Source organism: Amblyomma maculatum, chromosome 11 (assembly GCF_055883805.1).
Source record: "Amblyomma maculatum isolate TAMU_Amacu chromosome 11, ASM5588380v1, whole genome shotgun sequence".
NCBI lineage: Eukaryota > Metazoa > Arthropoda > Arachnida > Ixodida > Ixodidae > Amblyomma > Amblyomma maculatum.
In genome coordinates, this window is record NC_139354.1 from 20,367,886 (window position 1) to 20,391,422 (window position 23,537).

The 23,537-nt window shown below is 43.4% G+C and overlaps 2 protein-coding genes across 7 annotated transcripts in view; one reads left to right on the plus strand and one right to left on the minus strand.

Moving 5' to 3' along the window:
* Positions 1 to 12,334, minus strand: part of Mbs (Myosin binding subunit) — an 86,247-nt gene extending 73,913 nt beyond the window's left edge. For all 4 annotated transcript variants that reach the window (XM_084583247.1, XM_084583245.1, XM_084583248.1 and 1 more), the window contains exon 1: positions 12,003 to 12,334. In XM_084583247.1, the coding sequence (XP_084439373.1) occupies positions 12,003 to 12,254 (252 nt within the window). In that variant the 5' untranslated portion in view covers positions 12,255 to 12,334. The remainder of the gene's footprint in view (positions 1 to 12,002) is intronic.
* Positions 12,335 to 12,675: 341 nt separating this feature from the next.
* The window catches only part of LOC146173031 (CCR4-NOT transcription complex subunit 2-like), a 43,704-nt gene continuing 32,842 nt past the window's right edge, over positions 12,676 to 23,537 (plus strand). For all 3 annotated transcript variants that reach the window (XM_084584093.1, XM_084584094.1, XM_084584095.1), the window contains exon 1: positions 12,676 to 12,812. The gene's annotated coding sequence lies outside the window, so the exon portion shown is untranslated. The remainder of the gene's footprint in view (positions 12,813 to 23,537) is intronic.

A 23,537-nucleotide genomic window follows, 5' to 3' on the forward strand; every position in this document is an offset into this window, starting at 1 on the left:
ATGAGCTTCAAGGTGAGGGTGAGCAACTTGTGCTCTGTGACGGTCGCCTGCTGTGTGGTTCATGAGCGCCACAGCTCTTGACAACCACAGACGATGAGTTTGAATCTTTTATGCCTCAGGGGCTGTTTTGGCCAAAGTGTGCCATGGCACAAGGTGTTTTAATGTGAAAGCATTAGGGAGTGCATAAAGGCAGAAAATGTCCACTGTGTGTTTTAAGCATCTGCCACCTGGCAGGAGCTGCCTGCCAAGACTGGCAGGTGGAAAAACAGAGAGAGGGAAATTTCTTTTCTCTCTAGTAAAAAAGAGGTGGGAGGGTCAAAGGAAGGTAGGCTGTAAAAAAAAGTCCTTAATGTGCTCCTCATTACTACATAAGCGGAGTTGAAAAAGTATGCGCTTTCTTTTTCACAAGACTGTAAAAGCACCCTGCCACAGTGGCCCACTGGTTAGGGCGCCTCACTACTGATACCAAATATGCGGGTTCGATCCCAGCAACTGCAGCTGCTTTCCGATAGGGGCGAAAAGCACATGCGAAAAGCAAGGGGCGAAAGGGGGTCAGTGGTCGCTGTCATTCCAAAATCCTAGCGAACAAAAGCACACGTTATTTATTGTAGTAGTGCAGGCTAAAGCCACCACGTGCCAAACAGAAGACTAGAAATAAGTGCTGTGCTAAACGACTACTAGTTCTCAAGAAGTTACAGCCCGTCTTGTGCATTTTCTCCCAAAAGCGAACCGAGGTCAAAAGTAACGAGTGTTTTAAAATACTGTGACATCTTTTTGTCATAATCCCTTGTTCTATGCAAGCAAACAAAATGTTTACTGTCACCATGCCTCTGTACAGTTCCCGAAGAGCTTTTTTTCATTTGGTAAGCATAAGGTTGTGTGTATGACGTGTGCACGAGTTATGTCAACATGGCACAAAACCATTTAGATAAAATGTTGGTGTTAGCACAATCTCCATTCGACCATGATCAGCTTCAGCACATAAAGTTCTTGACCGATTCCATTGTTCCGGTAGGTCTGCCATCCGCTTCTACTTTACTCTCTAACAACTGCAGGCAATCTTTGTGCTGAGGGATTACTTTTGAGTTTGCCCTTGTGAGATTATTTTACAAACATTAGTTTTTTGCCTTACCACTCATATCAAAGAAGCTTGGGATGCAGCACTAAAAACTAAGGAGAACAAACTGAGCAATGATGCTGTAGCATTCCAAATGCAAAATTTTGCAACTATACCATGCCTACTATACATTTTTTTCCTAAGCTATCATGAAGTATGTCTGTACTTTAATAGGAGCACTTATCCCCCTCATAAATAATAAACCCTTGTTTGATATATTTTGATGTCCACTGCAGGCCTTTCAAAGAAGCATGTTGCTGTAGTACACCCCTGACAAAGTCTGCTAAACCTGTGGACAGAGAAGCAGATCAGGTGAAGCACAGATCTTATACTTTCTACTTGATATCTAGAGCAGACATTCAAGCAAAGTCACAAGTGATTCCCTAAGCATTTTGAAATTTGACCATTCAAACCATCATGGTATTTAATGGGACAATGAGGAAAACTGCATCTAATTTTCATTCCCACAGTCAGGTGCAACTTAAAATAAAACTGCAGCTGGTAACAATGGGCTGCATTGTTGTGCTGACCTATTGCAACAGCAAATAAGGTAAGCTCTTTAATGTTTGACTACACCATACAAGTGAGAGGAATAAAAATGATCAAGCCTAAACTTTCAGCTCGCGGTTTAGCAAAACAAAAAACTTTAACAGCAGACTAATTCTATTGCCAAAGGAATTCTGTGCAACGGCGATGGTAGATCTGAGTTTCATTCGACTACGGTACAGTGCTCTACAAGTTTTGCACTGGAAAAAGTGGCATCCTGCTCATGAGGCTCTAAAAGTAGTTGCTACAGTGCAGCGCTGGCACAAACTCATACAGAAGTCACTGCTCTTCTGGTATGCATGGTGCATGATTAACAGGGCCAATCAGAAGATTACGCTGTTTGCGGTGGCATTATTGCATAAGTGTGCGCAATTCTATCATTCTTACAAAAACGAGAATGCTTGTTTCCACAAGCCTAGGCTTTCTTTTCACCTTTGTCTTTAGACTGACGGTTTGTGAGGCTTAAGTCCTAATGCGATTAGGGCTATGAGAGACGCTGTGGTGCAGAAGTCCACAAATTTTGATCACCTGGTATAGAATGACCTGCCTGCTTTGTTTTTCTTCACTTCATCTGAGTTCTTTTCCAGACTCCTCCTTTTGCTCTTCCTCTTCTTCTACACCCTTTCCGTTTGCTTTAGACCACTTCCCGTTCCAGCTGAGTGCATTACTAATAATGCTTTCCACTTCTGCTTCCTTCCCCCAATGTTTTTGATGTGAAAGCTCCACTAAGGCATGCATCAGCCCAGGTCAACCTGGCTGGCCACTTGACCTTCAACTTAGCCAGAGGTCACAATGTCACTATAAACCTTAAAGGACTATAGACACCAAATTTTGGTGGCATTTTTCTTCTTGTTAATGATGTGTAAGAAATTCCTGCATTCGCTCCGCACGCAGTTTTTGCCTACGACCGCTAAATAATTTATAATTGAATTTTCTTTTCTCCTCAGTTCCGGTTTCAGCAACCGCGCGATGGCTGTGACGTCACAATCAAGTCTCGCCGCGCCGCATGAAAAATGATGATAAAGTCAGATTCTTAACTTGTAATGATTCCTTTTCTTGAGACAGGATGGCTTTATCATTGTAGTAAATTCAAATCACGCGAGTAATTACATCGCTGTATTTTCATCCCTCAGGTGACTTAGAATTGACTTTGACGTCACAGCCATCGATCGGACATTGAAACCGAACCAGGTGAAAAAAGAAATTTGATTATAAATTATTCAGCAGCCTTAGGCGAATATGACATGGTGATCCGTGCACAGTAATGCCTTGGGCATCATTACAAAGGATAAAACATGAACCTGCATACTCCTTTAACCAAGGTAGCCTATAGTGTGCTACCACTCGACCTTTGACGGTAGATACAGTATTAAATATTCCTTCTTGTAGTTGACAGCGTCCTTGACTCCACAGTCGAGGCAATTTAATCACTGCCAAAATCATGTCTGCCCATGTCTAAATCTAACCCTAACCAAAGCAAAACCAAGCAAAACGGCGCTTTCACTTTGCCTAACTAGGTTTAGCAGGGCTATGCCTCTGTGACTTTTGGCCCGCAATGCATTCGAAAGATGACCTGCGCAGCCCTCACGCGGGTAGCTCCCACCCACTGAACAGCATTTGCATGAAGCCCTCGCTACCGAACAAACACAGTTAGTTCAGTTCAGGCGTTCAGTCGTGTCCGACTCTTCGTGACCCTATGGACCATGTCACGCCACGCTTTCCGGTCTCTCACTATCTTCTTAACATCACATAGCTTCATCTGCAATGCCTCGAGAATGCCACACATATGTACAAACACACATATGTACAAAAACGTACACATGCGCGGGCTCTTGCTACGGTTGAGTCACGGCTCAGATGCACACCGAGCGACAATTTCCCGCTTCCGCGCGCGCACCGTATCAAACCAGCGTGCAGCAATTTTCTTTTTGCCCTTTTCCGGTCCCGGCGATAGCGACGGCTTCGGGAGAAACGAAACTGCGGGGCGATAAAAACACGAAGGATGCGAAAACAAAACGAGACAACGGAAAGAGCCATCGAGAGGGAGAGAGAGCCAAGAACAGTAGCGCCCACACTGCTGGTGTACTATTCGCCGCTAGCAGATCAAGCTACGCGCGCGACTTTTCACACAACACAACGGGCACCCCCGAGTCGCAGGGAGTCGAAGCCGTCGCGCGACCGATTTCTGTCGGTTCGTTAACGATCGGATCAAAACTTGCCGCGCGACGTCAGCGAGCAGCTTGTAAACCACCCTCCTCGCCTCGCAAGGCTTCATGCACCCTGACGGTCTTCTGCGCCGCCCCTTTCGTCTGTCGACGCTTCCGCGCGGACTGCGGGAACGCTTGGGTGGTTTAATAAGCCACGCCAGACGCGACGTTCAAGGCTCATTTTCTTCGCCGCTCAAAGCGGACTGCACGATAAGCTGTGCGTCTCGAGAACAGGCGGCTTTGACAGCTTCTAAAAACGTTGGCCAGCTTCGCTTGCCATAAGGAAGGCGCCTTTGACGACCGTCTGCAATTACAGCAGCAGCTGTCTGCGATGGTCTTGGTCTGGCTTCGATCGTACATTTGATCCAGGACTTCCCGCATGGCGCGCACGGATGCGGATACCCCTAAGTTGAGTTACTGTATATGCTACCAACAGTAATTTTAGATACCCCTTGCCGAACATCGCTCATGGCCCTACGGGGTTGGGACTAGTAGATCATGGTAGGTCACCGCCGCCGCAGCCGCCGCTTGCGGCGGGGGGTAGCGGGGGCTAGCCTGCCACCAAATTTTTATCTGTTGTAGGCCGTCATTGCACCCGCCACCGCTTCGATGATGGGCGACGGCTGTTGCGACGCGCGTCTCTCTGTCCCTCTCCTTTCTTCTCTATTTTCTCTTGCCACCACGAGGCAGCGGAGGTGGTGGTAAGACGCCCGACTACTGTGTGCCGGAGTACCCGGGTTCAAACACGACCTCGGCGGCTGCGTTTCGATGGAGGCGAAACGAAGAGGCGTCCGTGTGCTGTGCGATGTCAGCGCACGTTAAAAGATCCCCAGGTGGTCGAAATTACTCCGAAGACCTCCACTACGGCTCCTCTTTGTTTCCATTTTCACTCCCACCTTCCTCCCTTCCCTTACAGCATGGTTGAGGTGTCCACAGAAAACAAGTGAGACAGTTACCGCGTCTTTCCCTTCCTATAAATCAATCAATCAGCGGAGGTGGCTCAACTAGAGAGCCAGTAGCAGGTCCGTGCATTTTCTTTTCCTTCTTTCTACAGTCGCAACAACGGATTGCGTACGCCCATTGGGCCCAAAGGGACAGGCGTGAGCGCAGATAATCGCCAAACCGCCATCTGGTACCTTGAGGGCGATTTGCGCATGCGCACTAGCTCCTCGCCTACGATAATCTATTCTTGACTGGGTCATGTGGTGCGCAGTTATGCCATCAGTAAACCCCGATCTGGGACGCTGCACGGCGGTTATAGGCAGTGCAAAAACCGCCCCACACATGGCAAACTGGAAGAATGCACAGAAAGGCTGTTTACAGCGTTTTTTTTCCCCTTCTTCGAAACAATGCAAAAGCAACTACCAGACATGCATCCCCCATCGAATTTCCCTACAACCAGTTAATAATGACTGAAATTTTCACAAAGAATGCAATTACACAAGTTGGTCATAGTACTCTAACTTCATAATGTTAAAATAAAACAAAATGCAACGCACACGACAAAGCTAAAATTGGCCACTGCCACCAGCCTTCCTCGTGATTGGATTTTTGCGAGTCAAGCAAACAGCAACACAACAGAGGAAAAATTGCTGCACATACTGGGAGCCTTACATACGTTCGAACAATGCCACATCTCTTTGTTGGACATTCTGATGTAGAAAGAACATCTGGGGACTCAAGACTCGACAGACAGACTGAATTTCCAGCAAGAACTGACAAGCGCTGTCCCAAGCCTGTCAGGGAACATGACAGGATGAAAGCGTGCTTACATTCCAGCGAATGTCATGACCAGCTGGCCCTGAACACTTGTACACATGATGCTGCGCAGCAGATGACAGTACAAATTGGCCACCTTGAAATTGCTGCAGGTTATTTATTTATTTTTTTCACTCTAGTTCACCATGTGGTACAAAAAGCAGCTTCTGAGCAGATTTAAAGCTACAACAACAAGAAAAAATAAACCAGTGTGAAGGGCACAAACTGTAAAAAAAAAAAGAAAAAAAGTTCCCCAAATCTGCCAATAGTGCTTGTTGTGAAGTGATGACATTTCGAAGTCAGTAAGCAAGCCCCTTAAAATTTCCGGACCTCAGTGGGTACACAGGTACCTTGGTAACCAGCTATGTTAGGCAAAATGCAAAGGGAAACAAAAAGATTGACATTGACTGAAAATGCCAGAGATATCTTGTCACTGATTGTAACAGCCAAAGAGTATTTTATATATAAAAAAAAATGCAAATGTGCTCCTTGATGCCAATGAGTTTGTGCTGTTTGAAATATACCACCTTATTTAAATGACACCTACCCAGAAAACTTATACCCCTGTCACACGGTCATTTTTAAAATCGACTGAGTCGATAGCCTTCGAGATTTTCAATTGAGATTGAACTCGAAGGAGTTGTGCCGCTGCTCAAAGGCTGTTAAAATAGTTCTGGTGTTCGGCACCAAACTTTTGTGGCGCCACTATCATTGCTTTCGGTTTCGCTTAACGAACTAAAAATTTTCTATAAATACTAAAAAAGGTAAGTTATATTTTATTTTGCAATTGCAGCTTTTTAGTTGTTATTAAAGGACAACTTTGTTTTTGTTTTTTCCCGCGTTGACGTTCATACGGTCACGCTTTTCATTGTGTTTGCTTTTTTTTAGCGGCGCAAGTTACAGTGGTAGAGCACAAAAATAATGCGCCTCAAAAAAAGAGCGATGCTAGTTTTAAACTATTATGCATACTAATATTTTATAGCGTAAATTAAAGGTAAGAAATAATAACGCTTGTTGATGTTTTTGTATTGTAAACGCGCTGTGCACAAAAGCGTGCGTGACGTTCATCGGGTCAACACTTAGCAATCTTGCACGACGTTCGGAGGCCTTCGAGATCTTGACAGAGTTGTGAGCTGTTCCATTAACTCTATAGACTATTGACTCAATGGCCATTGAAAATGTCCGCGTGACAGCGTTCAAATGCCTTCGAGTCGATAGAAAATTGGTTCGAGGACCTTCGAAATGCCAGCGTGACAGTGGTATTAGTCTTCTTTTATAACTGTAAAAAATAAACAACATCAAAAAGAAACGCCCACATGTGCAAAGTGGGCTATATGCACCAGGATTGAAAACGAAGGACCCCACATCTATGGTTAGTGATAGCTAACCAAAATGTGCTTACAGTGACGGCCGAACTCAAAAGACCTTGCTTTATAGAGACAGAATCGGGTAAAATAAGCATCACACATGGGAGATCCAAGCTGGACAATGAATTCTGTGGTTAAAATTTGCTTTGCTGAGCAGATGTAGGTATATATAGCCTAGCCATTACATGAACTTGATCTTCGCAAAAGTCTTTGTTCTGGCAACAGGATACACCATGCGGCCACTGATTAAAAAAATTCCCCCTGAAACCACTATATAGAGTTTCTATCAGAGCCATGATAGGCACAGGCACTATGGGCACAACTGACCAGTTGTCCATTTAATCAGCGGGATACATTTCACTAAGGGCGCTGAACTCTGGATAAAATGTACTTGATGCATTTAGAATGAAATGGTAGGTAGCAAATGGACATGAAACAACTTGCATTAAGAGCAAGGTTGCTGCTTAAACATGAAGCTTTGCTTGCAGTGGACTGCATATTAAATGTATGGTACCATTCACACTACTCACAAAATGATGACAAATATAATCAATTTACCGTGAACGATTTCTCCGACACTGAGAAAAATACCTGTTACACAGGTAGCAATTATTAAAGGCCTTGCAGAAGCACTTTTTACCAGACTGTTAGAATTGAATAAAGCCTGACAGCAGTTCTGCTTAATCTTGTAAGTTCCTCCCGAGGGTATAATACTATATAAAACAAAATTTACATTTTGTGAGTTTACTTTGCTATCCGTTAAAATTCTATCTAACTTATATTTAAGAAGTGAACGTATTACATAAATATGCATTTGACATGCTTTTGAAGAAAATTTTACTGATGAACCGGACGCGCTCTGTAATGGCTGCCCAATAATTCCTGATGTTTCAGGCGTGCAAATTCCACAAAATAAAATATCTAAAATGACAAAGGTAATAACACTTCTTGACTTCAAGCTGACTTTGAATCCTCGCCAGGGGCTGCAACAGTCAACAAGGCCGCATGCCATGTAGTAGAGAAAAAAAAATTCACACTGCTGGTAATCACTGACTGAAAAAAAAAAAAAAAAAAAAAAAAAAAAAAAAAAAAAAAACAGGGCAGTCTGGAAACTGCTGCAACTGCACAAAAGCACAATGATGTACCAAAATGTTTCTCATTTAGCATGCTGCGAAATGAAAATGTGGACAAAAGGAGAAGCAGTCACTTCCAGAGGTGCCTCCTAAACAACAAATTTCTTGCTGGTTACATAAGCAAGTGAAAAATGTTCCCACATCCAAGTTTGTTCCGTTTTCAGGATAGTTGTATGCCAGCATCAAATTTAGATATTCTACCTTTGTTTGCATATTCATTAATAACTTATGCACTTCTGTACCCTTTGTATAAAGCCAATTTATTGACCCCTTTCTATCATTAATAACCTTCGACAATAACTCTGAGCAAATTGTACTTGCAATGCCTTGGCTGGTGAGAGAAAAAAGGCCAAGCCCTTGCAGCTTGATACTGGTAATTATAAGTCACAAAATGAAATGGGAACAAAAAAAAAAAAAAAAAAAAAACACCTTAGTGAACAAACACTTATGTACAGTAGAGCACGGAATAAAAATAACTCCCACTTGCCCAACCTAATCGAGGAATAGTACTTGACATTGTGTTCACAAGACACACCACACCAACTTGAAGAATGGCTAGTGGCAACTCCGAGAGAACGAAATTCAGGAAAAAAAAAAAAAAAAAACTATTAGCAGAATGTAATGCATCACATGTTGTTCTTGCAAAATTGTGTCAGTCAGCATTACCAATTTGGTATACAACTAAGCTCCAGACATTACCATTCTGCAAAAAAAAAACTTCAAAGAAAGGATCAATCATAATAGGTCTCCACCTTTTTGGTAAAAAAAAAATAATAATAAAAAGAATTCATCAATAAAAGTATGCCAAACTGAATTTTCGGTTTTAACAAAGAAAGAAAGAAAAAAACACTAGTTTTCTTAACATGCATCTCGCACCTGGCTAGGTTACAGCAGCTGTGCCCTTCTAAGTACTGCTCTTCCAATTTACATGCCTCTGCATGCCCATATAGGAAGCTCTACACAGTTGGCTGGCATTGCCTGACAAGCACGGTACTTTTAACTGTGTGTCAACCATTTTGGACAGTTACTTGGTTAAGCTCACTTCTCCATTGCATATATAGGGGTACTGAAAACATGAAGAAGTGCTACAACAAAGTGTCATGTTCTGGCTAATGCACCATTTAGGTAACAACTCCACTGTTGTTGTCCGCAGGTAGACCACCCACCCATTCGAAACTTGGTGTAACAGTGGCGAGCAGCGATAACCTGGCAGCCCACATCTTTATCCACTTTTATTTGTGTCCTTGCAAGTCTGTTACTTCAACTGTTGCTTTTCTATTGGGGGTATTTTCTCAGTACTCAACTATTTGAGCACTGCTGAAAGCAAAGCTGTTGTACAGCTATTAACAGCCATTTGTGCATTAAGGGGACAGGGTGAGTAAAAATTCTAAAAAAAAAAAAAAATCTGGAAACAGCTGCTGATGCTACAATGTTTGTGCCACCTTTGACACATAATCACAATCAACTAGGTTGAATGCCCTTGCCGATTCTCACAGCCGTCGATATCTACATGGATATACTAGTATAGATCAATGTGAGGGCGCTCTCGAACAATGAAGATCTATCGCGCAATGCCCGGCAGCTATCGACGTCTGAGTTCGACAGTCCAGGAAGAAGCAACATGTCGCTGAACAAAAGCGCTCAGATCCTCGCTCACCTCACTCCCGTTATTAGGAAACCGCACAAGCTTCCGATTCCAGACATCGACCGCGGGAAATGACAAGATAACGGCGAAACAACGCTACGAGGAAACAAACGCACGTGCGGGATAAGTAGCCGGGGAGTGAGTCAGCTGGAACGACTTGAGAAAAACGACGACGTCACTAAAAAAAAATAAGGGGGGTGCCTATATGGAGCACCTGACACGATTACAGCACACCGACGAGTCTCGCCACCAGCGGCTGCTAAAAAGAGTTGTCAAAGTCGCGCGCGCATAGCATGTCGCTCTTACGTCACGGGGGCGCGCGCACACACACGCGCACGTCATCACCCGGTCGGCAGAAAAAAAAACAAGAGAACACGCGACCTAGAAAAGAACGCCAAAGACCTCTACGGGGCGATTTCGATATTTCGGCATGGTACCGAGTTCTCCCCCCCCCCCCCCCCCCAAAAAAAAAAAAAAAAAAAAAAACCGCAGAGCTGCAACCAAGTTCCCCAGACCGCGTCTAGCCATGCGAGATTCCAAACCGAAAACAAACGAGAAAAAAGACGAAAAATAGGTGAAACGACAAAATACAGGCAGGTGAACAAAAAAGAGGCCGGAGAAGCGCTCGAAGAACGGGGAGTTTTCTCCAAGGACTTGCAAACAGTAAAAAATAGAAACGTCTTCGGCGCGGTGTAGCGTGCCCAACAACCATCGGGGCGACGAGCTGGAGCAGCAGACGATAGGGTGCACCCTAGCAGACGAACGAACCCTCCGTGTTACGCCAAAGACGACGCCAGCAACGCTTTGGGCGTCGGAAGAGAACCCCTTTCTACATCCGACGCCAGCGAGCGCATTTCGCGAGCTGTGGGCGCAGTGATGGCACAACCCTGCCGGCCTGGGGCTGCGAAGGATCGCTGTGACGGTGGCAAGGGCAGAAGAAGAGGCACTTCTACGATACCCTCCCTCGCTTCAGCCCATCCCTTAGGGGAGCTAAATATAAACTAAAACAGTGCGAGAGAAGGAGAAAGAGGTTCAACTCGTCCGAGCCGCCAGCGAGCCAGCCAGCTAGCACCACAACCCGGGGTCCGGGAGCCCCAGGACCTTCCTCTCTTTCTCTGCTCGCTTGCTCAACGCACAGAAACTCGCCCCACACCCTTTGCACTCTCTCCCCATCGCCAACAGAAGCACCACCACCACCACCGAGCGAAGAAAACTGTTCTTTCGACGGAGGTCACACAAGCACATAAGCTCTCCCGCGACAACGCGTGCTGCTAGCTCCCAACTTCATTGACGGCTTTGACGAAGCTGGCGCGCGCGCCGACGATATTGTTTTCCCATCTCCCAGTCTGTTACCTGTCTAGCCTAGGGTAGTATGCATTATCGCAAACTACGTTCCCGGCAACAATTCTAGGGAGGTCTTGCTGCGCTGGTTGCGTCGGCAAAAAGACCAAAAAGAAGAAAAAGAGTAGAAACTGAGCACCACAGACGAGCTTTTGGAGAGACTAGGCTTAACAGATGACCCAGGCCAGGCGCTCTTGCGCGCACGCACTCACATACACACATTGTAAGGAAGCACACACACAGCAACAGAGCTCGGCGAAAGGCGTGTCAGCGGTGTATTTTTTTTTTTTTCTTCTTGTTTCTGCCAATGTTTCCCGTTGTGCTCAACTCCGCGGTAGGCGGCTGACAGTCGTCCTCCAGCCACTTTTACAGACTTTCGGTCACAGAACAGAAAGAAAATGCACAAGTCTGAGACGATACCGTGAGCCAAACATTCGCTGCTTCACCAGAAAGTAGCCGTAAACGTTTCGCCCGTTTCTTATTTTTTTTTTTTTTAACGGGCCTAGCTAGCACGGCCATGCAAACCGACCCGGAGCTGGCTTTTACTTTTCTTTTTCCCCTCTTTTTGGTTTCCAAAGTTATACAGCGACGAGCAGCAGCCATGATGCCATATACACACGCACACAGGCAAGCACAACAAAAATCAACACGAACTATCGAACACTCAGCGCAAATACCCCGGCGAGGGAGGTGGTGTTTGATGTATACACCGCTGCAGCCTGCCTTGGCCGATCCCTGAAGCCCCCCCGCCCGTTGGTAGAGTAGGTTCCGGGCGGGTTTGTGAAGTCGAACACCGGGGCGGAGGAGGGGGGTTCGTGAAAATGGTATTTCTACACAGCGCGAGGCGTACGGGCGGGATGTCGGCGTCGTGTCAGCGCCGTGTCGTACCTGGTGCAGTGCTGTGAGACCGTCGACGTTGGTCGTGTTGATGTCGGCACCGGCGGCGAGCAGACGCTCGACTTCGGCAGTGTCGCCCGCCGCACAGGCGGCCAGGAAGACGCAGCCATCGCTGAACTTGATACGGGAAGGCTTGTCCGGTGGCGGCTCGGCACTCTCACGGTTCGTCTCGGAGTCTTCCCAGCGTTTGAGCTGCTCTTTTCGCTTGAAAAGCGAATTGCTGGGCCGGGATTCCAAAGACATAACTACCTAACCAACGCTTGCTCGCCTGGCACACCGCATCACAGCCTCCCACACGACCCGCCAGATGACAGCACTGTGGCTGACGGGAGTTGCGGAAAATGGCCTGTGATCTTAAGGCTGGGTTTAGTAAACAAATTAGAACAATAATTATAACAAAACGTTTTTTATTGTTAATAAATATAATAAATTTAAATATTTGTGTACGGTTTACAAAACAATTTATACTTGCAGACCAAAACTTTCTGTTAAGTTTTAAATTTTTGTAAAAAACAATCTTAAAACAAAAATCACAAAATTATTATGCTTTAAAGAATTTTATGGCAATTTAAAGATAATTATTAAATTTTTGTCGACATTTTGTTTTCAAATGTAGTACGACACCATTGTAGTAAAAGTATTGTTTAAGATCTTTACCGCAAGAGGGCGACATTGGTCAAATCGCCATGTTTGTTACCAGAGTTGGTGTTGTGTGAGTGACCGTGCTGGCCCAAAAGTGTACAAAAATAGACCGGACTTCTAATATTATATAGGAGGAGTTAACACGGATTGCCTCATCAGGTAATTATGTCACATTATTCTCCACTTGATAAGCCGTTCAAAGCTGCCCGTGTGTTGAAAGTGGGGACCCGATTCTGGGGTACCCCGTAGACGCTTGCCGAGAGGGGGGCTTGTCAAAAAATGCTTTGCATTTCGGAGTTCCTGTGTTGGTTTTTGTGGTTCATTTGCCATTTAGGGAACGCGAATTCACTCAAACTTCCGAGAATATATTATGAATGGGAGCTAGTATCCGAAAAGTGGTCACATGCTTCCCGCCGAACATTTTGGGACTGAGAACGGTGCTTGATGTACCGCGTAATAGCTGTCTTTGAAAGAAACTTTTTGTCTTATTAAAATTTTGACATCGTTTTGAGGCGTGTGGAACTTATCCAGTGCGCGTTGCCGAGCGAAAGCGTTTTTCAAACTCAAATTATTCGCGCCGGTCTCAAGCTTGCGTGTATCAGTCGCACGGATGGCGTTGGTTACGGATGTAGCGTCGCGTTCGTCATCTACATGAAAGCTCGCTTTCCGCGCTACACACACAACGACCTCGCGTTGCTATGAGGGACGTTCATAAGGACGTCATTACTGGTCAACATTCGTCATGTTTCCTCAGTCCGTAAACTATAATCACGGTCACTTGTGTCGGGAATTAGTTCCAGGCCAGAATCTGGTAGGTTTGCCGACGTCCCCGAAAGCCAGGATCACTTCCAAGGTCTGGAGCGCCCTAACCTGACCTCACCAGTGTGTCAACTGCCCTTACTAGTTTATAGCGTAGTGTTTGACTACCTTTTGTCGGGACAAAAATCTGCTAATCCGATCGGTCATACCGTTGACAACCACCGTGCCGCACGTTACGAAAGGAAGATGGTTTACGTAACCATTGAAGATGACCTTTCACAAATTTTGCGAGAAAGCTAGCTCAGTGTTCGCCTTTTATTGCAAATATGTTATACCGTACCTGATGGCATTTACTGGAATCATAACTGTTCGCAGATGCACACTTGTGAACGTGTGCTTCTTTATGCTTATGTGGACTCCTGCTGAGAGCGCACTGTTGATTATTTTTCTTTATTGAGCATTCACCAGCAGCCCTAGAGAGTGAGATTGACTGCATTCTTGTTAAGTAAAAATCCCGAAAACAATTTAACGTATATAACAACACATTTCTATAGTAGCATGTTTTTTTAATGTTAGGAGCTTAAAAGTCAAACCAAGTGCCTTGCAAGCTCTGATAAGCCTGGTAATTTTAACCGTAATCTGTTTTTATTTGTTTTTACTGCAGTTGGTGCAGGCGGGTTAATTCTTCATATTCTAAAGTAATATGAGCACTCTTTTCTAGAGCTCTCGACTGTTAATGGAAATATGCCTCTCTATGTTCAATGTTTTCAATCTTTGCTCTGGTGAAAACATTGCCCATGAAACCTAGCACCTGCTGAACAAACTGATTTATTTGCTTGGTGGCTGGCCATGCAAGCATTCTAGACCACCAGCTTGCTCACCTTTGTAGTTCATTCTGGACACGCTGTGCAGAGGTAGCAGCTGTAAAATTTGTCAGTAGAGTGCCTGATGTTTAGCAGCAAATAATTTGCAACCTTTACTGATGACTGTGCGCACAAAGACTGTTGCTGCTATTTCGGGGCAATGCAACCTAGATTTCCTGCAGTCCTGTCAAGACTTCAAATTGTTCTTGCTGCAGGTGTCATTTTCATTCATCAGTTTTATCAAGGACTTGTATGCTTACCTAATTGTGTTGCATGCCCGAATAGCCGAGCTATTTTTTAAGACCGTGCCTAATATTTTAAGTTCTTGTGATGGTGTTTGGTTAAGGGCCAGAAAGGTAGAAAAAGCTTCTATTTTAGATAAAGCAGCGGATTGTTTTTTGCGTGTAGTCTGTCTTGTTCACTTGTGTTATAAATTTTTGTGCCAATATTCGTGTAGAAGCGAGCTGAAACTGTTAATCAACTTCACAACAGTGAAATAGAATTGGCTATAAGTTGATGGTTTACACGAGTGTTTTGCATGATTTCATTCAGTTATATTACTTCCACGTAATGTCCAAGAAAACATTGTGAAAATATTTTTAGTGGTCAGAAGCTACTTTCATTTTTGCTTTGGATAAAAAAAAAAAAACACCTCAGTTGCTGAGTGATTAGGGTGCTCAACCACTGAGCTGTGGGATCCAGGGTGAACTAGGGGAGGTGAAATTAAAATGATGACTGTTTGTTGTGCGTTGTCAGTGCGTGTTAAGGTGCATAGCCATGAACCCGAGGTAGTCTAAATAAATTCTTAGCCCTGCACTACATTTCTCCTCGTAACCCCTGTGTCGCTTCGGGACAATAAACCCCACAATTTCTAGGAAAAAAAAAAAAAGATTTGTTATGCCAGAATTGCTTTGCAAGAGACCCTGCAGTGGCAGTCTTCAGAAGTCAGCAGTGGACACTGAATTTTTTTTTATGGTGGTCATTTGTGTGTTAGTTCTCCAATACCATAAGTAAGTGTAGTGAATTACATGTGTTGGAAGTTTACTGCATCAAACCTTGAAAGCGCAGGTTTTCAAAAGCCATTCTACTAGAGCTGTTTGACAAGTACGATAAAAATGCAAGAAATGCGAGAGGTTACTTTTCTCCCAAGAAACATGCAAGGAGCAGTTTTTATGTGACATCCGACCTTGTTTCTGCCATCATCTATGGTTAGTAACGTTCTGAGAGCAATTTGAAACAAGCTCCACAGTGACTATCGTCAAAATAGGAAAATATTGCGCAGTGCTCAAGCATTTCATTAATCATTGGATGGCTGGCCAGATAAAAACCGAGCTGAAAAATGGTCATGAAGACTCTGTGCCATCGTTATGACAATTTACGACAGGATCAATTAATTTAAATGTGGCTGAATTTCAGCTCAAGATGAATCATGTCCTGAACCCCCAATGGAAGCCACCAGCCCAGAAACAGCGAAAATTTGGGATATTGTTATAAATGGCCGCTGAATGAAAATGTGTAAGAAAGCTGAGATTGTAGACATCTCGTTAAACAGGATACACAAAGGCGTTCGTGAAGAATTGCAGATGAAGAAGCTCTCTGCGTGCCGGGTGCCGGGATAGCTGACAAATAGCCAAAACCCAAGAGGGCTGACAATTCTGGGAAGTGTTTATCAATGCTAGCTCGTAATTCGGAGCACTTTTGGCATCACTTTGTAACAGTTGGTGATATGTGGCTCTATCGGTACGCACCAGAGTTTAAAAAGAAGCCAAAGCAGTAGGCAGGGCCTGGTAAAAGGACTCCAAAAGAGACAAACTGTTTTCATCAGCCGGAAAGGTGATTGCTACTGCTGTTTTGGATTCCCTAGGAAAAGTTGTTTGCTGGGCTGCATGAAAAATCGCAAAACGATAACAGGACTATGTTATGCAGCTTTCTGGGATAACTGAAAAACAACTGCTTAAACAGCCAAGATCTATGTGAAAAAAAAATAAAATAAATAAAAACCAAAAAAAAAAAAAACACTCTTTTATCATGATGGTATGCTGCCCCACAGATCGGTTATCGCAGTAGCTGATATGCATGACTTGATCTTCTGGTTAGTGCCTCATCTACCTTATTATCTGCATTTATCCTCTTGTGACTTCTTTCAGTTTACTTACCTAAACAAATAAATGGGGATATTAAGAAATTTTCCTTAGATGAAGAGGCAATTATGTTTGTGAATGGTGACTTTGAGGGTCTCGAGGCATCCTTCATTTCCAAGGGAGTGATAATAATAATAAAAAATCTTAAGTGCTTGGGCACTGCTTAAGAGCTTATGCAATAGTGTGTGTGTTCTTTTTTTCCGCCACATTTAGTGGCTCTTGACACGATGCCAGGTCATGGCAAGGGCACATTTCTAGGAGAATGAGCTGTATATGCTGGACACAAAATTAGCCTCAGTTTAACTCCACCTAAACCAATTAAGAGATGTGAAAGCGCATTTTGCATAGTTTGACATGGTTTTGTTTGGTGATTTGGCAATGAGAGAGTGGCACAGAGTTTGGCAAAGTGTTGAATGTCTTTAGGTGGTTTACTTTTTTGGGGAAAGGAAAGGTGCAGTATATCTGTCGCAATTCTCGGTCGTCACCTGCACTTGCAGTTAACCCCGCTGGGGTGATGCAGTGGTTACGTCTCTCGACTACTGTTCCCAAGGATGCGGGATCGAATCCTGGCCTCGGCGGCCGCTTTTCTATGGAGGCGACAAGCAAGGCGTCCATGTGCTGTGCGATGTCGGCACACGTTAAAGAGCCCCAGGTGGTCAAAATTTCCGGAGCCCTCTACTACAGCGTCTCTCATAGCCTGAGTCGCTTTGGGACGTTAAACCCCACAAACCATGAACCACAAGCAATTAAGGGTGAACAATTAGAGGTAAATTTGTCATCGGTTCGAATCGCTTTCGCAGACTAGCCTCCAACTTGAGGTGGAGGCTAAATGGGCAGAGAAATGGTATGACACTCCCCTGAATGCTGCGCAAATAACGGTTGGGTTATAATTTTGCAATGAAATCGCGTTATGTTCTTCCCGACACGTTTCTGACACCTTCTTCTTAAACCTAGGGTACGGCCACACCTTTACGACTGAACGAGCCGTATACGCCGTCGCGCAAAATATCAGAGCATCGCTGGACAGTGTATGGAGCTTGAGGGGTCAACACTGAAAAATAAAACGTTTTCCCAAACCACGGTTCTAATTCGTTTTTACTTAATCTATTGAATGACCCTCCTACATTGTCTTAGGTACAAGATAAACATACACAATACAGCAGTATCAAGGGATTATGGTTTTCTGTATTCCTTTGAACAGCCAAGTAGTCTAAGTTTTGAAAGCCGCCGTGTTAAACAGGGCTTTTTTTTCATCCCAGTAATGGAATAAGCTTAGATTGATTGGGTGTTCTTCACAGATGCGAGGGATTTGTTTTCACTTGAAAAGGGGCCTCATTAATGTAGATTTCAAGTAGCTATAGGGACCTGCAGGACATTTTTTGTACTACAAGCAGTTTGGAATTGGAGACAAGCAGGTTAGTTGGCTGTAGTCCACGCATTTTTGCAAGAAGTAATGGTAATGGTATGATGAAATATTTGTCTTGGAAGAGATCTTTTCTTCTGTGTAGTATTTGCACGTGGGACGAGCCCTGTCATGGCACACATTTTTGCGACATTACAAATTTTACTGCTGTTATGCAAGATGCAATTTTTTGTGTTCATTTGCTAGCTGCTTATTAAGAGTAGACGCCTTCCTGCTTTGAAGTTTTGGACGAGAAAATGTGAATGACCAGACTAATCAACTGCCCTAATGGAATGAAAGACTCAGATGTTGAGCGTATATGATCTCTTTAAAGCTGCTTTATATAGCTGCATAAAGAAGTAGTGGAAAAAGGAAAGCGGAAAGTTATGTTTGAAAAAATGTTCAATGACAAGCGGCTCGTAATTGGGGCGCTTTATTGCTGGTTCCAAGAATGTGGATTTGAACCTAGTCATGGCAGCTGCCTTCCAATGGAGGCAGAAAGCAAGGCACTCGTGTACCGTGCGTTGTCAGTGCATGTTTATGAACTCCAGGTGGTCAAAATTTTTGAAGCCCTCCACTACAGCATTCTCCACAGCTTTAGGATGTTAAAGGCGGCAGTCAAATTTCTTTCTTCGTGAAGGGAGTATTTTCTAGTAATGCGTCAAAAGAGCAAGTGTTTAAAACAAAGTATGCCATTCTTAATTGAAGTGGGTCTTTCTGAAATTGCTCACAAAAAGCATCATTTTTCTAACCAAAACTGGAAGAGGGAAATTACTAAGGGCCAGTAGAAAGGGGAACACTTGGGCCCTCAGGCACTGTAGTTGCGGCATTTTGGTGGCTTATTGCTACTTGTAGAGAGACCTCAGCGAGTGGGCACGTGTTATGTTAGGATAATGTGAGGGACGCGAATACTGATCACTTGAAATTGCAGCACTGCGAACACCTTTTTATTGCACATCGTTCAAAGTCTTCGCCCACAATGGGCCCAGCTTGGAGGCGGTTTTTTGAGTGCCCGTTCATACATTATATGCAAAAGAAGTTGCCCAACTCTGCTTCACGTTTCGAAATGAGTGCATCATCTGCTATACGCAGCTTTTAAAATGATTGTAACTATAGAACTAACTTTCCTAAGGAGCATAAAACCTTGTTACAAATAGCTTTAGGATTCGTCAATCACATTAGCTAACATTGTAGTCAAAGTAAAGTTTTATTGTAGTTGGCCTTTACACTCTGTAAACAAAACAAACTAGTTTGATGACAAAGCAAAAGAAACCTGAACAAACGCAGCTTTCTATGGACCCTTTGCAAAACTCCACAAGTCAGCTTTGCTGTTTAGCAAAAACCCCTTTACCATGGCAGCATGGTGCATTGTTGGAGTAGAAGTTGGGTGCAGCTTACAATATTCCTATATCAAGCCTGATGTCATGCACAAACAGGGCGGGCAGCATTCCTTCGCTGTGGAAATTCGGGAGGAAATGGAGGTTAGAGGATGGGGTATGAATAGGACCCGAGAGGACTGGCTGGCTTGCATTCTTAATCCCATTATCATGACAGCAATACAAGGAAGAGGCGCACAGGAAATCAGGAAATGGAGGTGGGCATTATTGTCTCAATAGACGTCTCCTGCACTGCACCAACTTTGTGCCCACAAGACAGGTTTGGCCACCATAGTGAAGGCATTTTTACTTTGCAGAGAAGCTGACTTCCAGAGTTTTGCAAAGGGTCTATTTAAAATTAAAATTTGCGTCAGTTTCACTCCCCCGAGATGCTTTGAGACATTGAACCCCATAAACCAGATCAAACCATCAGTTTAAGTCCAATATTTATACAAGCTTAGTATTTTAAGAAATGTTCTATAAATTTGGCATAAATGAAAAAAAAAAAAAAAAAAAAGGCTGCAATGGTAAATATTGGAGTGAAATCCTTTTTTCTTATGTTTGCCTGGCCCAGGTTTCATTAGTCTGGTTAATGTGCAACAATATGGTGTTGAAATAAAGTGAAGCTCGTTTTTATTGTTGTAAGCAGTAGAGCATCTTATCTTTGCCTGGCTGTGAATGATAAGAGAAAATGTTATCAGTTTGCTCATTGCTGTGTTAAGGCCGGGGCACTGCCCTCTGATTATAATTGCGTGGTACTGGTGGCAGTGACCCTGTAAATTTTCATTGAAGAAATTCTGAAGACAAATTGAGATTTCCGGTACTTTGTTTTACACTAACCGTGAATGGGGCATTCCATCCAATTAAAGTAAAAAACGCAAGGTGTATTATGCAGTCATTTGTTACATCAATACAGAAAGGCTGCTTTCTAAAGAAGATAACTTAGCTTTTAAAAAATAGAAAAGGTCAGAATGTTAAATACAGGTGTCGCCACTCATGAGCACACTATCATGGCGTCAGTGCTCTCTTTTTTTATGTGCGTGTGTGTAAGAAAAAAGTGAGAGACCTCTGATCTTGAGCCACACATACCCAACCAGTGATCACCAGTTCATATTCCTCACAATGTCATTATCAGGGTCGCTGGATTCAGTTGAATGGGGAGGTTTTCACTTCCAACTCCAAATTTCTTAGCTCTAATTGTCACCTAACGAAAGTCAAAGAAGTCACAAAATGCCAACTGATCGAATTTTACTGAGGGAAAAATGTGGTGCTGTGTTCCTCAGTTTTTGATCTTAAATCCCATTGTGATTTTAAGTGGCTGTGAGCTGCTGCTTCTGCTGTGATTTACTCTCCACCTTGGATAGAATGTGGTAGTTTTTTGTTCCCAGCTTCAAGGAGCAAAGAAGTCTACGCCCTTCACAGTTTTTCTGGAGCCACGCTCAAATATGGGTCAAGATTTGACCTCATTTTCAGGCTGTCTCAGAACAGCACTGGGCATCTACGAGAGCCAGGCATCTCTGAATACTCAGACTAAACTGAAGCCCATAACTTGTGCTGCAAAGGGACATTTCATGCTCAAATTTCACTTCACCCTGTCACTTCCTGTCATATACAGCTGAACTGTGAAGGCGGTTCAGTGGCTTTCTGCCACAGTGGGCCTTGAAGAACATGTGAAAATGGTATTTTAGGTCCTTGTAGGAAAATAAGCGAGACATGGTTGATAAAGGTGAACCACAGCACAGGTTTCTTCAATTATTTATTTGTTTTCCAAAAGACCTTGAGTGGGTAGTAATGCATGAGGGGAGATCATGAACAAAGTAATTGCAGTAAAACAACTATTCAGATGAATAATTGAAATGAAGTTCAGGGTAGGTATTTCCTTATTTTATTTATTTATTTAGTCATACTGTTACCCTCCATGGAAGGTCGTTACAGGGAGGGACAAAATAGGAGCACATTTCATAACGTACTACAATAATTAAACAAATGCAGAGCTTTGCACATCATTTCTGAAATGCTTATCGACGCTTAACTCAAATTTTTGCACTCTGTAGTTTCCACATCATCACTTGGCAGTTTATTTCATATTTCAGTGACATCCGCAGGGGTGGAAGTGCTGCTCCATTTGCTCCATTCTGCTCCAAACAAGCGGCCAGGATGTTTTACTATCAAAGCTAGCTGAGCATGGTAATGATGGCAGCACACCGGTGGCAGAGGTGTAACTCATCTTGCACTGAGCTTAATAGAAATAAATATTTTTAAACCTACGGGAGCATGGAGCATAATAAATATTTGATTGCCTGTAAACTTAATATGAGCTACAAGCAGTTAAGGGGATTTGCGAGAAAACGCTCGGTGCATGTGACATAACACTTCCTCCCAGACTTATGAATCGCCAGAAGAGAGATAATTGAGAGCAGCAAGCGAAGCAGATAGCGTAAACCTACCGCAAGCCGTTTGGAAACTTGTCTGGCTACAAGAAATGCTCAAGTTGTTCTAATGCTTTTGCTATGGAAACAAACCGGTAGTACTACAGCATCGAGCCCCTTTTTCTATGGCAAGCATGTGAGGCCTACATCAGACAAAGGCATGCATGTACCTGAAGCGTTATGGAGGGGTGTGCCGAGGGTGCCAATCGCTCGAAAAGTGAAGAGGCTGAAAAATGAAAAGGCTACCTTTGAATGCCATCTATCCCTCTTGAATCCTGAAGGCAGTATTGACCAACGCTTGGGAATTTATCAGCAGAGGCGTAGAATCAAAAACGATATGCTCAAGATGGAGAACAGAAATGTGCTGCTTATTGATGTAAACTCAATCTGTATAGTGGCACTGCTTGAGCGCATTTAAGTGGTAGACTGCACGTTTGAATCTGTAAGTTAAGATAGGCAAAACCTTTAGGTCAAACATGACAAGTAAGCATTCCGTTTGCTGCTAATTCATTCCTAATTGTTCTTTAGGTCAGCATGTGTTATTTTAATCATCTTTACCTGGTTTGACTCTTTGCCTTGCTTTGTCACGGATGCAAGCATAGTGGAAAAGCATTTGATGTTGCATAAAAAGGAAAAAAAATTTGAGATTTTGTGTGTTAGGAGTAAGAAACTGCAATTGTAAAAGACTAATGGCCTAAGAAGCGTGCTCCAAAATGTAATTAGATTTCTCCAAAACTCTCCTTTCACTGCTCCAAAGCTGTTCCAAAATAGCATTTTTTGCCGCTCCCTGAGCTGCTCCGAAATGTTCTAGCCTGCTTCCACCCATGCATCTGGAAAAAAGAATACCGGTACACATCAGTATGCACATTAATTGGCTGGAAGTCTTTGCTGTGATTTTTTTTCTTGAAGCATGTTTTACGGGCACTTTAATACAATGTTCTGTATATATATATAATGCCCCTTACATTATCTGGAAAAACCTTTCAGTCAGTGCTGCGCTCTCCGAATTTCATGCGGTTCCAATTCACGCTGCTGTAGCCTCTCAGTAACCGAACCTGTGCGGCGATAATTAGAGCATATAAAACATGGGGAAATCCATTGTATTTTTTCTAATTTCTTGACAAGGTCAGTTGTTAGGCGAGTTGGTGGCGATGTTCCATATCTACAGCGCGATAAACGGGACAAGAGAACACAATAACGACAAACACAGCGCTTTTTTAATCCCTTGGGTGTGGTGTGGTAGGGGCTGCTACAGTATTTGCATATTCTAGAACTGGCCGTATAAATATCTTGTAGGCAGTCAAATCAATTATAGTGTGTGAGCTTTCTCCTAAAAAAGCAAAGCTTCTGATAAAGCTTATGAGTAAATATTTTCAGTGTGTTAAAACGCCAATGAAGATTATGCATGACTGTCATCCTTAAGTACCGGAAGCTCTGTACCTCGACTAAGGCATTTTCTCCTGTATTGTATTCAAAAGTTATATGTTCTTCTTTTTAGTTATATGCATGGGTGTAGGTTTTTATTCTTAATTTCTATACTTTTGGCACCATGAATTTAGTGTAGTAGGAGCAGCGAAAGACGGAAGGAAAGTGCTCAAGTGCTGCTAACAGAAAAAAACCACGGGTGGTAAAGTTGTGGTCAAAAGTGCAAAAAAATATGGTACAAATTGGTTTGATAAACATTAAAGAACAAATGCAAAAAATGACAAGACAGGATGCAAACAAATGACATTACGTAGACGTGTGCAATGCAGACAATGATTGGTGGTGGGAAACGAGGCATAGGTATAACTCTGTAGTTAGATGGCAATATTCAAGTGTGTGAGGTCTGAAGTATATTTTTTGGTGGCGTTGGAGGGAGTGATGCAGTATGGATGGTCTTGCATAGTTGAATGTACAGCTGATACCATTTTC